At 35.5% G+C, this 13,956-nt stretch overlaps 1 protein-coding gene across 1 annotated transcript; it reads right to left on the bottom strand.

Moving 5' to 3' along the window:
• Window positions 1-3,887: 3,887 nt before the first annotated feature.
• On the bottom strand, window positions 3,888-13,907 carry LOC117327785 (peroxisomal targeting signal 2 receptor-like). Its single transcript, XM_033884957.1, has 9 exons — window positions 13,728-13,907; window positions 11,658-11,830; window positions 11,082-11,117; window positions 10,638-10,715; window positions 8,457-8,565; window positions 7,749-7,858; window positions 7,124-7,237; window positions 6,772-6,827; window positions 3,888-5,988 (listed from the first exon to the last, which is right to left on the bottom strand). The coding sequence occupies exons 1-9, from the start codon at window positions 13,834-13,836 to the stop codon at window positions 5,829-5,831; spliced, it is 945 nt and encodes a 314-aa protein (XP_033740848.1). The 5' UTR covers window positions 13,837-13,907; the 3' UTR covers window positions 3,888-5,828.
• Window positions 13,908-13,956: the final 49 nt, after the last annotated feature.

Below are 13,956 nucleotides of genomic sequence, written 5' to 3'. Positions count from 1 at the left end.
GCCGTGTTGTGTTTTGTCCCTATGTCATGCGCATGACAGCTTCACCTGAGAAGGTAGAGGAGTTTACAATGGTGTGTGTTGGCCAAATGAAACACGGACTAAAGCTAAATTGAGGCTATGTGTATTCAATGGTTAAATTCCTTTATCATCGACAAGTTTAATGTCTGAATTTTCTACTGCCTTGCGTTGAATCACGAGCTTTTGATCAATATGTTTAAGTAATGTGCCGTGTGTTACATTTCTAATTAAGTCATAACGTTACTCCTGTGTGTGTTTTTATTACTTTTGGGTGAAGTTCTGCAGGTGGATTTTTAGCCTTTGAGGTTTGCTGTGATTATATACCTGTGGTATCATAGTTAATTTACGAGAAGACGATTTTAATAAATATGGCCTGTTACTAAATTATCTGAGGGAAATGAATACGAGATTATATGATTATTCCTACAACGTGTAGGAGATAGGTAATATTACTCCTACTGCACGTAGGAGATATGATAACTTCTACCAGCATAACAATAATAATAATAAAGGAAGGAGTAATGCAGTATATTCTACAGCACATACTGGGGCTGAAAAAAACACTACCAGCAACACATACTGCGCTGAAATATATTGTACAAAAGCCTCACACCTAATAACACCTAAGTATGAATTGGAAATCGAGGCGTGCTAAAAATGCAATAGTCTTTTTTGTAGGCTCACCTGTTCCCGAACACTTTTTTAACACACGCTGGGGTTTTTTAAGATTCCGTGTGAATATTGTTGGTAAGATTTGTTCTACAAGACTCTCCTTCTTGTGTAGCCTATCTTTAGCAAGAAGGGACAGAAGTTTAACAATAACGACGGAGAATACGGGAAATAAATATAATTCTACCATGTTTGCTATGTAACGCCAGTTTTGATTGGTTAAAAACCATGTATTATTTTCCAATAACCCACGCTCGTGCCAATAATACACGCTCGTGAGTTACGGCTGTGACAATTTTAAATATCTAATATTCACCAGTTTCATAAAAGGTTGCTATAGCCGAGTGGGCTAATGGGTTAGTCTTTCAATATATTTTTATCACGACGCGAGTTCGAATCCTACGGAGGCCCCCACTTTTTGTTCTTTTTTTTTTTAATTTTCAAAATCAATGTCATATGATAGATACTCTTGATCGTAGTACTGTATTGCCTGTATATTTCATCAACAAATAATGCAATACTCAAGAAATAAATTACAAGGTTTTCCCGGGGTTTCTTTGCTGTTTTTCTATTAGAAAGAGGTCGATCTCAGAACTAAACAGTACATGGTAGAATAGAAATAATCAACTTTGACTCGTGTATTGTTGCAGGATATACAACTCGGACTCGGATATTTTGCAATTTTAATTAATAACTCAGGCCTGCGGCCTTCGTTATTAATTTAATTGCAAAATATCCTCGTCCTCGTTGTATATCCTGCAATAATACACGAATCATCGTTAATTATTTCTTAAAGAAACTGCTGAAATGATGAAATTAAAACCTGTAATAGATAGAACAGGTTTTGCGCTGTGTACGTTTGGCGATATCAGGTACGAAAGTCACGCAGACACGTTTGTTTAGAACTTTTTATGCAGTTCGTGGGGAAAGTTTATTAACTAGTCAGAATAACTTATAAAGCTAATTTAGGCGGTTCGAACAAGAAAGTAAGTACAACTTAAAACTACTACACATGAATGCGGCGCATAGAAATTCTATGTGTAAAACAACTATTCCCCATAACAAACTCTATGGGATTAGGATTGTACACGGTTTAATTTAACTATTAATAGGTGACTCCAGACATCATATACAGGTGTCCATGTGGAAAGTTTGTTACCATATTACACAATAGTGTTAAACTCACCGAATACACAGTGTTCGTGCGTCACCTATGGCAGTGAAATCGAGGATTGTCCGACTACACAGCCAATGTTTCTTCACGTGAAACATTTCACATGAATTTCACTTTTTTACCGCTTTTCACGAGAAATTCGTTTTGAAAGGTTCTGTGTGTCTTTTGTACAACCTCTGAGATTGCAGGTGGACTTTTCAGTCCCAGGTTTATCATAATCTGCTAGTAGGGTGATGGTTTTAATTCACTGAAATAGAATAGCGACAATGTTCATAATGTAAATACACATGTACTGTATGTTCTTTTGAAATCCAACACTGAAAATTATTGAAATTCAATATTACAAGAGATCCCAAAGGGATCTAAGCACCAACCCTTGAATGTTTACTGGTCCTATGAAAGATCCGACCCAAATTTGAATGAGCAAAATTAGGGACCAAAGGGAACCTACATATGAAGGCTGGGGAATATCCTTCCCGTACTTCTAAACAAATAACGGTAACAAGAGGCCCAGAAGGCTTGTATCGTTTACCTGGATATTACTGTGATTATGGCAAAACATTAAATTTCTACAGCAAAATGATTTCAAAGAACTTGCTACATTTCCCCTTTTAGGACCCTTTTTCTCCGGTGGTTTGTGGGAATTTGACTGAAACTGGAATTCAATACAAAATTAGTTCCAATTGAACCAAGGATGCTTCAGACCAAATACAGATCAAATCCATTATGTCCATTATCAACGACAATAGCTATTTAAAGTACTTACTTCTGTTTCTCATATTTGGCCTCCCCAAAGAATACTTTGACCAAATTTCATCAAAATCCATTGACTGGCCTAGGCTAGTAGCTATTCAAAGGATGTGCCTCTAATGTCCCTATTTGGCCCCGGCCCTCTGGCCCCTGCGGGACAAGAGTCGCCAATTATGCATAATTTGTTTTGCACCTCCAAGGACGCTCCTTAAGAGATTTGGACAAATTCATTTAGCTGTTCATAACTACTAAATTATTTCCCCTATTTGGCTCCGCCACTATGGCCACTGTCACTTATTGTGTGCATTTTGTTGCCCTTCCCCAATGGATGCCTCAGACCAAATTTTCTAAAAATCTATTCCATATATTATGACAAGTAGCGATTTAAAGAAAAATTGAGGGATGAGGGACAGACAATGTCGAAATCAAAGATGGCTATATGTCAGCCATTTTTTCCCTTATTAGACTCAAAATTGAATGGGTGCAACTCTAGACCAAGGGGAACCTACATATAAAATTTGAGAAAGATCCATCCAGTTCTTCTTAAGAAACAGCAATACCAACAATTGTTTAAGGACTACCACAGACCAAATACAAGGTATTCAAGGTAATTTAAACATCATCAGATGGTGGGATAAAAATCATGAAATTGATGATGGGTCTTTTGCAACTCCCTATCAAGATTTTGGCACATCTTTCGACCTATTTGAATTTTTGAACTCCTTTGATCAATACTTTAGACCCTTAACATCAATGGCAATCCATTTAGGCTCTGTTGTATCTACTCTCAGTCTGTTTTGAAATGTGCTGATATCTTGTGTGTCTTTTGTACAATCATTAAAGAGAGTGGTGTTAGCCTCTCTTGATTTCAGGAGTGATATGACAACCATAACATTTTCTTTCTGTGTCTTAACCGTTCCATTTCTTGTATTTTATCGAGAAGTCATGATCAGTATTACATGTGTGAAGGGAACATGGAACAAATAGGTACACAGGAATTGGCTTTCATGAAACTTTCTTTTCATTTTGGTATTCTTTTTTTTATTGTTAACTGTCGGAACCAACTGCTAAACTTGTAATAAACATTTGCCTCTTTTAAGAATTTAAATTCTCTTCTGCCATATATCGATCGAATTACATTGCTTTGCTTTATCTTTGTGTGTTGTTGCATCTTGTGTACATACTCAACTCATTTACAGAATGGGAAAGGGAAAAATAGTATCAATGTTTATTTTATTAAAATAAATTAAGATACAATGAATAATTCATATCAAAATGCATAAATCACATATAATCAGATATTTAATAACAATGAATAAAATCTTAACATGCAGGTATGGTGAGTTTTAATACACAACCATCTTTTATCGCACATTAATAATATTGCAAAGTAACAAACAGCATGTCTTGTAAAAAGTAGGAATTGATTTTGAGAGAGAGCTGAAATATAGGCATAGCCTGTTGCCAAATACCCATTGATTTATTTAATTAATTGTTGTGAAATGAAGAAAACAGTCTGTATGTAATGATCACTTAGATTAATAAAACACCTCTTTTTACACAAGTGGCCCAACAGGCCTTAATGGTCATCTGACTACTTTGAGTACATTATACTACTATAGCAAGTAAATAAAGGGGCATTTCTTGGTGCAAGATCAGAAAGATGCAACAAGAGGCCCAATGGGTCTGTATTACTCACCTTGCTCTACAGCAACTATAAAGTTTATCTAGGTCATTTCTGCAGAAACGTCGCTGATTATCACTTTATTCAAAGAGTTGGATAGCTTTATTCATGTTAATACATTTTCTAGTCCTTCATTCCAGCATACTATTGGCCTAATATCACGTATCCGAGTCTCTTGGCTATCGAGAAATCACTGTTTAAAGACTTAAACCTATTTGATTTGCCCCTGTGACCTTTCATGTAAGCCATGGTCATTGAGAATAACTTGTTTAAAGATTTTATCCTATCTGACCCATGTGACTATGAATGAAGATCAAGGATATTCATTTGAACAAATATGGTAGCATTTCACATAAGCACGCTACAGACCCAATATCAAGTCCCTGGTCCTCATGGTTATTAAGAAGTCATTTGAAGATTTTAGCCTATTTCACCAATGTGATCCTAAATGTAGGTAAAAGTCATTCATTTGAACACACTTTGTAGCATTCACCCCAGTATGCTACAGGCCTAATATCAAGTCAATATCAATTCCCCAAGCCTTCTGGTTATTGAGAAAAAGTAATTTGAATGAAAAGTTTACACATGATCGAAGACGTATGAAAGTAGGTCAAGGTCATATATTTGAACAAACTTGGTAAAGCTTTATCCAAGCATGCTACAGAGTCAATATCAGTTCCCCGAGCCTTCTGGTTAATGAGAAAAAGTCATTTGAATGAAAAGTTTACACATGATCGAAGATGTACGACAATGGAGGAAGTACAATGACTATAGGTTATCCTGACCTGTCGAATATTAATTGAAAAGAAGGCTTCCTCTCATTTTTTGTAAATAAAAGCTTAACATAAATTGTGATTGATAAACAATCCAATAATTCAGCTGTTATTTGCTGAATGCTCAACATCCAGGAACTTTCAATACTCTACAGACGATATAAAAAACATAATTATTATGCTACTGTTCACTACAAATTAAACTAATCATATCAATAATATACCTGATCATTCTAGAATAACTAAACAACTACCGGTATGACAAGTCTTATTTTCATGTCTGTGATGCTTGATACAATATCAATGACAGAGTTTTAGAAGCTTCTATGTAACTTCTTGTGAAAAAGTAGTATTTCTTTTTGACCTATTTAAAACAAGTAATACGGCAGTAGTTTGATTATTATTGCTACAGTTATATGTCCTGGGATGATGAGATTTCTGTTTAGTAGGTTAAAATAGCAGTGGATGGGTGGTAGATGCTCACAGCATTGTCCAAGTTATTAATAGTTTATCATCCAGAGAGGTAGGAGTCTGCACTGGATATGATGTGCAACACTTACTATAACGTCCACTCAGTTACTCCATGTTGTTTGTGTTTATGGTTGCAGTGAGTGAAAAAAGTAAACATGGACCACCTCATCCCAACCAGCGAGCTATCTATCAAAGCATATGGAGGATTACAACTGCAGTTTGCTGGTGAAAAGATGTACAGTTATAATACTTCATCTGAGCTCTAGTCCATATCGGATGAGGCAAATGTTTATGGCTTCAGTGTTCGAGGGGAGAAGACATGAACCATTTCATCCCAGCCACAGTCTGCGATCTGTCCAGGAATGTGGAGGTTAAAGTCTAGGCCATACACAAACTCTGTGTGGTGTTCAATCACCTCCAAGGCAGCAGGGCCAGTCATATCCCAAACCCTAAATAAAGAGAGAGGAGTTAAGGGACCTGTATATCTAAAGTTAACAACATCCACATCCTAGTCTGTGAGGGAAAAAAATTATGTACATATATTTATATTTATAACATAGTAACACAAATGATGAAGGAAGACAACTTTTTTACTCTTGCCCTGACCAGGCCTCGAACTCACGATCTATGGCACCCAATCGCCTAGCCAGAAATACCAGCACCTTATACCACTGCGTTCTTAAAAAAGAATGTTTCAATGGCGTAGTGATGGTTTACATGTTTACATACATGGACACAAATTGTGTTACTATGTTATATATCTATTTATTAGCACAATGTATCATATACACTATGTGTTGGTGATCCGAAGATATAGATTTGAATTTCCTGTCGTAGTTGTACCAAGAGAAATATATTTATATGTGTATATAAATAGGACCTTAAATGAGTTTTCATTTCACATAAGAATTGATGAAATGAATCTCAGAAGTTGGGGTTTTTTTGTGAGACTCTAGAAGCTAAAATTATAACTTCATTTTAAATTGCATAAAATCTCATCAGTTAAAATTTTATTGCAACATATTCTCGTGACAGTTCATACATTGAACTAAACAAATATATTTTATGCAAATAAATGGTTGCCAGTTCTTCACGTCAAGAAAAAAGAAGATACATGTATTTATTTTTGTTAGGATATTCAAGGAGAAATGTTTTAATTGATTGATACCTTTAGTTGATTAATACACAACTACTAAACTGACATTAATGTCTACAGCCACCAAAAAACTCACCTAGTTGTGAAATCATAAGAACAGGAAGCCAGGATGTTTCCAGAATGAGGGGAGGCCTGGACATATAAAACATAATGATGTTATATAATTACATACAGGAGAATAAAACTACACAGTCCTCAAGACTTTTCCGATTATCTTTGTATTTTAGGCAAGTATTTTCCTGATCAAGCTGTACCATTCAATAGAGCAGGAATGAACCTCTGGATTTGATAGTTTTCCAATACCATGTATTTAAACTTTAAAATCCAAATTCCAATTATCCTGTGGTTAAAGCATCATAATTTTTATAATACAACAGCATTATAAAAACTGGCTGTAACAAACCCGACAAGACTCTATGACACTGTACCTTGACTCTCCTCACAGCTAATTTGTGTCCCAGGAGTTGATTGAGTGGTGTTTGAGGATTTCGGATGTCCCACACTCGTATTGTACCGTCCACAGACCCACTGAACAACATATTCTGTACAAAGAAAGAATATAGCATCAATATTCTACACAAAATTTCACTGATGACATATCATCTTAAACTAACCCATTCAGAAGGCATTTACACAAAGATGACAATGTTTTCTGGGCTATAGTTACAGGCATGTCGCTAGATTATCCAGATTTACAATATATTATGTTATCTACCACCTCAAAGGATATTATGATTGTCAGATCTGCCTACTTCTGATGGAGATTTATAATGTTTGTTACGTTTTTACTCATCATGATTTAGCATTCCTTTTGCTGAAATTCATTTCAAGAAATGTTATTGTACAAAAGATACAAAATGATTAGTAAATAACAGGTAAGTCTATAGAAGTCTTTTCGGAAGTTTTCCTATGAATCCGGTGAAATTCTCATTCAGTGATTACCAGGTCAAAATATAGCTATGATGTCATTGTAATTTTATCATCAAATATATCTAGATACTCTGGAAGTGTTCCTCATACCAGAATTGTCTAGCTATTACCATACAAGTATACCTGGTCATATTTACACCAATCGCAGCTGAGAACCTCCCCTTCATGAGCAGGAATCACAGTCTGAGCAAACTGTGGCTTTCTGACATCCCATACACACAGCGTCTGGTCACCTACATATGTATCATAAACAACACCCATCAGAGCCGAGTAATTATGTAAGTACATGCAGTGATGTTTTTTTTTTTTTTTAATTTCAACTGGTACAGGGGAGACAATTCTTCTTTCTATCCATTACCACAGGGGTTAATTATCAGTCACTCTTAGAACACTTTTGAATGGAGTACATATAGATTACTCAATCCACCGTATCCCCAAATGTACAAAGAGGACCAATCTACATTCTACCTATTCTAGAAATGGTGAGTTTAGTCTTAACAACTTGTCAAACCACAATTACTCGATCACCAGTATGTTATCGCCATAGCATTAATACACTGTTACAATTTATACACAATAATGATAGCCTGATGATTCCCAAAGAAATATGCAAGGAACTAAACTTCATGAATCAAATGTAAGAAATTGTTAAAATAATTCATATTGTACAGATATACTGATGACTTTGGTATAGTGTAAGAAGCCCAGCAACATCAATATACATGAACCTTGCTGTATTTTAATTGATAGTTTTCCAATCTTGTCATTTTAAAAATAATGACAGCAATACTCCAACAAGAAAGAACATTTTGTATTTATATCTATACCCACCTGACGCTGAAGCAAAGCACCCTGGGATATGCGGTGACCATCTCACAGAGTAAACCATTGACCTATGACCTGAAAAGGTGGCTAGAGAGTTTGGTTGAGAGATGTCCCACTGCAACAAAATATCTGACAGTCAAATGGTAATATAGGTATCACTACTCCCACCATGGTATATTATACCTTTTTATAGGCCATCCCACCATGGTATATTATACCTTTTTATAGGCCATCCCACCTTGGTATATTAGACCTTTTTATACACCATCCCACCTTGGTATATTAGACCTTTTTATACACCATCCCACCTTTGTATATTAGACCTTTTTATAGGCCATCCCGCCTTGGTATATTAGACCTTTTTATACACCATCCCACCTTGGTATATTAGACCTTTTTATACATCATCCCACCTTGGTATATTAGACCTTTTTATACATCATCCCACCTTGGTATATTAGACCTTTTTATACACCATCCCACCGTGGTATATTAGACCTTTTTATACACCATCCCACCTTGGTATATTAGACCTTTTTATACACCATCCCACCTTGGTATATTAGACCTTTTTATACACCATCCCACCGTGGTATATAAGACCTTTTTATAGGCCATCCCACCTTGGTATATTAGACCTTTTTATACACCATCCCACCGTGGTATATAAGACCTTTTTATACACCATCCCACCTTGGTATATTAGACCTTTTTATAGGCCATCCCACCTTGGTATATTAGACCTTTTTATACACCATCCCACCGTGGTATATTAGACCTTTTTATACACCATCCCACCTTGGTATATTAAGACCTTTTTATACACCATTCCACCTTGGTATATAAAGACCTTTTTATACACCATTCCACCTTGGTATATAAAGACCTTTTTATACACCATTCCACCTTGGTATATAAAGACCTTTTTATACACCATCCCACCTTGGTATATTATACCTTTTTATACACCATCCCACCTTTGTATATTAGACCTTTTTATACACCATCCCACTGTGGTACATAGAATGTTTTATACACCATCCCACCTTAGTATATTAGACCTTTTTATACACCATTCCACCATGGAACACAAAAGACCTTTTTATATGCCATCCTAACTGGGTACACATAAGACCTTTTTATACAACATCCCACCCGTGTCTGAAAAAGCTTTGCACCAAGTAACAGGCTTTTCCTTAGCTGACGACCCTAAGCTGCTTATATAAACATCAAAGGTGAAATCAGGGATACTAAGTTCTGAGGATTGATTCCCATCCCACATGCTCAAGGACTAATGTGAAGAAAATGCCTGGTACTTGGCGCAAAGCTTTTTCTGTGATTACTCTGGTTGCCTCGACTCTTTAAAGAGGTCTGTCTGTGAATGACCTGTAACGTATTGATGCGGTAGCCTCGCCTGTTAAGGAAATCATTAAGATACGTAGAACATTGATCAAAAAGCCAGATCTGGTATTATCCACATCACCTTCATCTCAGCAAAATCCGGGTACCCGCGGGTGTAATGCTCAAAAGTGTCTTCGGTGCCATAGGTATAAAATATGAAAATGTATCAAAATTCCTATTTAACTAATATCAATCAATCCAACAAGACTTGATAATGTCACAACCATGTTTTCAACCCCATCTTTTGTGCTCATTTTCTATAGGAATTATCGTTGCACGAGTGTAAGCGCCAACGTTGAGTCAGTACAATTGAACCCAGTGTTCTATGATGTGCGGAATTTAATTCAAAAGTGTTTGGGTACAATTACAATGATGTGGTGGGTGGGGAACAAGTATTCACAAATATATATGTAATTTATACGTATTTATATTTATTGATTAAATGCTAGTCCATCTGGAATCTCTGTCAGGCAGGCACAGGCAAAAGTATTTGTGTTTGAGTTATTAGAGACAAAGAGCTTGTTTCCTGTACATAGTATAGAAAAGAACGGGCTTGTACGTTTTCAAGAGAAATTACATAAAACATCAACACAGACAACCTCCCAAAATTCTGGAGATATGTATAGATATGTTTAGATGCTATTGTGAGTATGTTACATCAATTTTACATGACATTGTATATTTTGCCTTTCCAAATCCTGGGATTGCTTGATAACAATTTAACTTCAAAATCTTAATTCCAAAATAATGTCATTAGAAAACGACAATGAAAATCTGATTACAAACCAGTTTGATAAGACTGTCCCATGACCCACTGATCACAAAGTTCTCATTCCTTGTCTGGCTCCAGTGTACGGAGTAAGTCTGGAATAGAGGTCAGATTCCTAAATAGCCAATCAGATCTTACAACCTATGCTTAGTGTAGACTGCAGTATGTCCATATTACATCCTCTACTTCACAAGGTATAAACAATCTATCTTACAGTCTCTGCCATAAATACACTACAGATAGACCATCAATAAAGGACACATATGGTAACCAAACTTTCCATTTGTTATAATGATAATCCCACACAGTTGTATGTAATGTGTAACTAAACAAAATATCATGGAGTTTAAACAAATAAAATATATTTGAATTAAATGAGACAATTGTTTTTTTTATGATTATAACACTACAGGTAATAATAAATATAAGTCCACAATACATTAAACCATTAATTTACATACCTCTTTAGTGTGTTCTTTAAGTGCCTTCAGTGGACCCTACATAAAAACAAACCTCTTCATTACTTAAATATGAAGCCTTACTAATATGGCTCAGGCTTTGTTCTGAGTATAATGAAATGTGAATATAATGTACATATATACAGCTGGATCATTATAATTAGGTCACACAGTTTATATCCCCATCCAGAGAAATAAAACTACATAGAAAGGCACAATTGATGCTACACATTGATCAGATTTATACATCACTGTTAGACTTCCTGGAAGTTGATTATAATTAGTACATACCACAAGAAAAATAGACACAATGGGTGATTATTACTGTATTTATCTGGCAATAAGTTGATGTTTGGTAACAAGTCCTATCCTATCTATTGCAGTTTAAAGATGCTGCCAATGTCTACTGCAGTTTAGAAAAATTCTTACCAGCAGAGCAGATAAACTTAAAAATATGACAAAATTGTTATCTCAAAGTCCTCCAATAAGTTCACCCTCTACTTGGAATCAAAAGTTGCTATGTTGACCCTTTGGTTTTATTTCAGACTAAATACAGTATCTATCATATTTCAGTATTACCTGAGGATGAGAAACATCCCACAATAAGACACTGCCATCACCAGCTGCTGTCACTAACACATTGTCATTGTCTTCAGACCAGGTAACCTCAAACAGACCATCATTCCACTGGTATACCCGCAATGGGACAAGGCCATTTGGAGTTGTATCCAGAACAAACAGTGTCCCGCAACCTATATTTGAACCATGAAAAGAAAAAAGAAAATGAAACACCGTACAATTGTACCCTAATTTTGTTTTTCCGATTAGACTCAGAATTGAAGGGGCACAACTATAGGGACCAAGGAAACCTACATGTTAAGCTTGAGAAATACAACCCATATTGCATTCTGTACATCAGATAGGACTTAAAGCAGTGTCCTGTGTTAGAACAATGCTTAAAGCCTCTTTATGTTTTCGTAACATACAAATTGTAACAAAATTACAAAAATATGTTGAAAGATAAAATATATACCCTAATAATGATTTAATGTGAAAATCAATATAATTATTTTTCTTAATTGCAATTAAAATGGGAAACTACACATTGACTATGGGCAATCTCTAATGTGGTGCTCCATATGTAAGTGAGCAAAGGAAAGTATGACATGCACACAAGCGCAAAGAATGGCAGAATAGCAATGAAAGCCCCAAATTTGATCATACATACTGACTGGTTGCTGTCGAGAAGGCAAAGAATAGGAGTGGGTAAAATTACAACATCATCTATGACTTACAGAGTTAACCTGAGTTTGTTAGACAAAATGTAAGATTGTTTATAATTAAACGTGAAAAACCACCATGAATTGGTAGTGAAATTTCTCAGCATTTGATAAACAAACCCATGCTTTTCTGTTTATCATCCTGGTAACTAAGCACATGCAGGGTTGGTTCAAGAACTATTTTTAATTGTTTATACTATACATACTTATGAATTCTTAATGAAACTGAGAAGGTTCAAAGGAAATTTGATGAAGATAAAACCAATACGGGATTAAATGTTAACTTGATAAAAATCTATATCTATATAAACAAAAACGTATAGAGGCTTTAAACTTATTATATGTCAAACAGTTCCGTAACAGAGGGACACACCCTCACACTGACCTAGCCAGGAGTCCCATGAGATTTTAAAATTGACAAAAATCGCAGTAAAGCAGTTCCAGCATCCAAGTTGATTATGTTCAGGTACATAACAATGTTGCCTTCAGTGATAAAATACAAACACTAGTACTGTACACAATGAAATGCTAGTGTCAATTGAAATCAACTTTTTTTCTTCATTGTATATGGCAGATTTTCGAATCACAATGCATCCCAAGGATGAAATTAATAATTATGTTCCCGATCATTTTCAAACTCAGAAATAAAATCAAGTTAGCAACAGCTCCCATGCGTAGTGATACATATATAAACATGGGCACATATACCAGGTTAAACATTTGTATGTTATGAAGCATTTGTACATGTAATAATGTAAGGTATTCTTTCAAATTTGAAATGTTTTTTTATAGATGTATTTAAATACAGTAAACCAGAGACCTATATATAGTAATACTAGTATATAGGTCTCTGAGTAAACCAAATGTGTGCAAAATCACAGGGGCTTGGCACGATTTTCCAAATGATGGTCCATATATTACACTATAAAACATATATATATGGACCATCATTTGGAAAATCGTGCCAAGCCCCTGTGTGCAAAATCATGTAACCCCGTTGCATTGTACCAGGAAGATTAAGTAATAACTAACTATAATTTCATCTGTGGACGCATCAGTAAGGAACTGTATCCAACACCATGGGAAAATCTCAAATCATTTCTTTCATTCATTAAATTATTGACACAAGATTAGTCTTCTATATTATCTATTAGCCAGCAATACCATCAAACACTATCTTTATACAGTATGTGTAGCAGAACTGAGAACAAAGCATCCATCTCAGAGTTCGGAGGTTCCAAGTTCAAGTCCCAGTCGGGTCGTTGCATTTTCCTCTCCTGTTTCATTTACTCCTTCCTATCATAGCCTAATTATGTTCCTGTGTTGCAAACCCCTCGTTGGGGTGGGAGCAAAGAACAAACATACTTGCCTGCCAGACCATAATATTGAGATGTGGCACATGCTAGACGATTTGGGTAATACGGTGAGAATTCAACCGAGTAACCGTGTCTAGATTTTGTTTGAAAAGACACGTTCATAGCTTCTTAGACGTCTACATGTTGTCCTAAGATGAAGATAGCAGACAGCTCTCTCTAGCATGCAACTGACCTTTAACCTGCCAAAAACGAGATAAAATAATCAATTACGTCATTAACTAA

This window comes from Pecten maximus, chromosome 5, assembly GCF_902652985.1.
Source record: "Pecten maximus chromosome 5, xPecMax1.1, whole genome shotgun sequence".
In the NCBI taxonomy this organism is placed as follows: domain Eukaryota; kingdom Metazoa; phylum Mollusca; class Bivalvia; order Pectinida; family Pectinidae; genus Pecten; species Pecten maximus.
The sequence above is the reverse complement of the archived record's forward strand: the minus strand, read 5'-3'. Positions and strand labels throughout refer to the sequence as shown.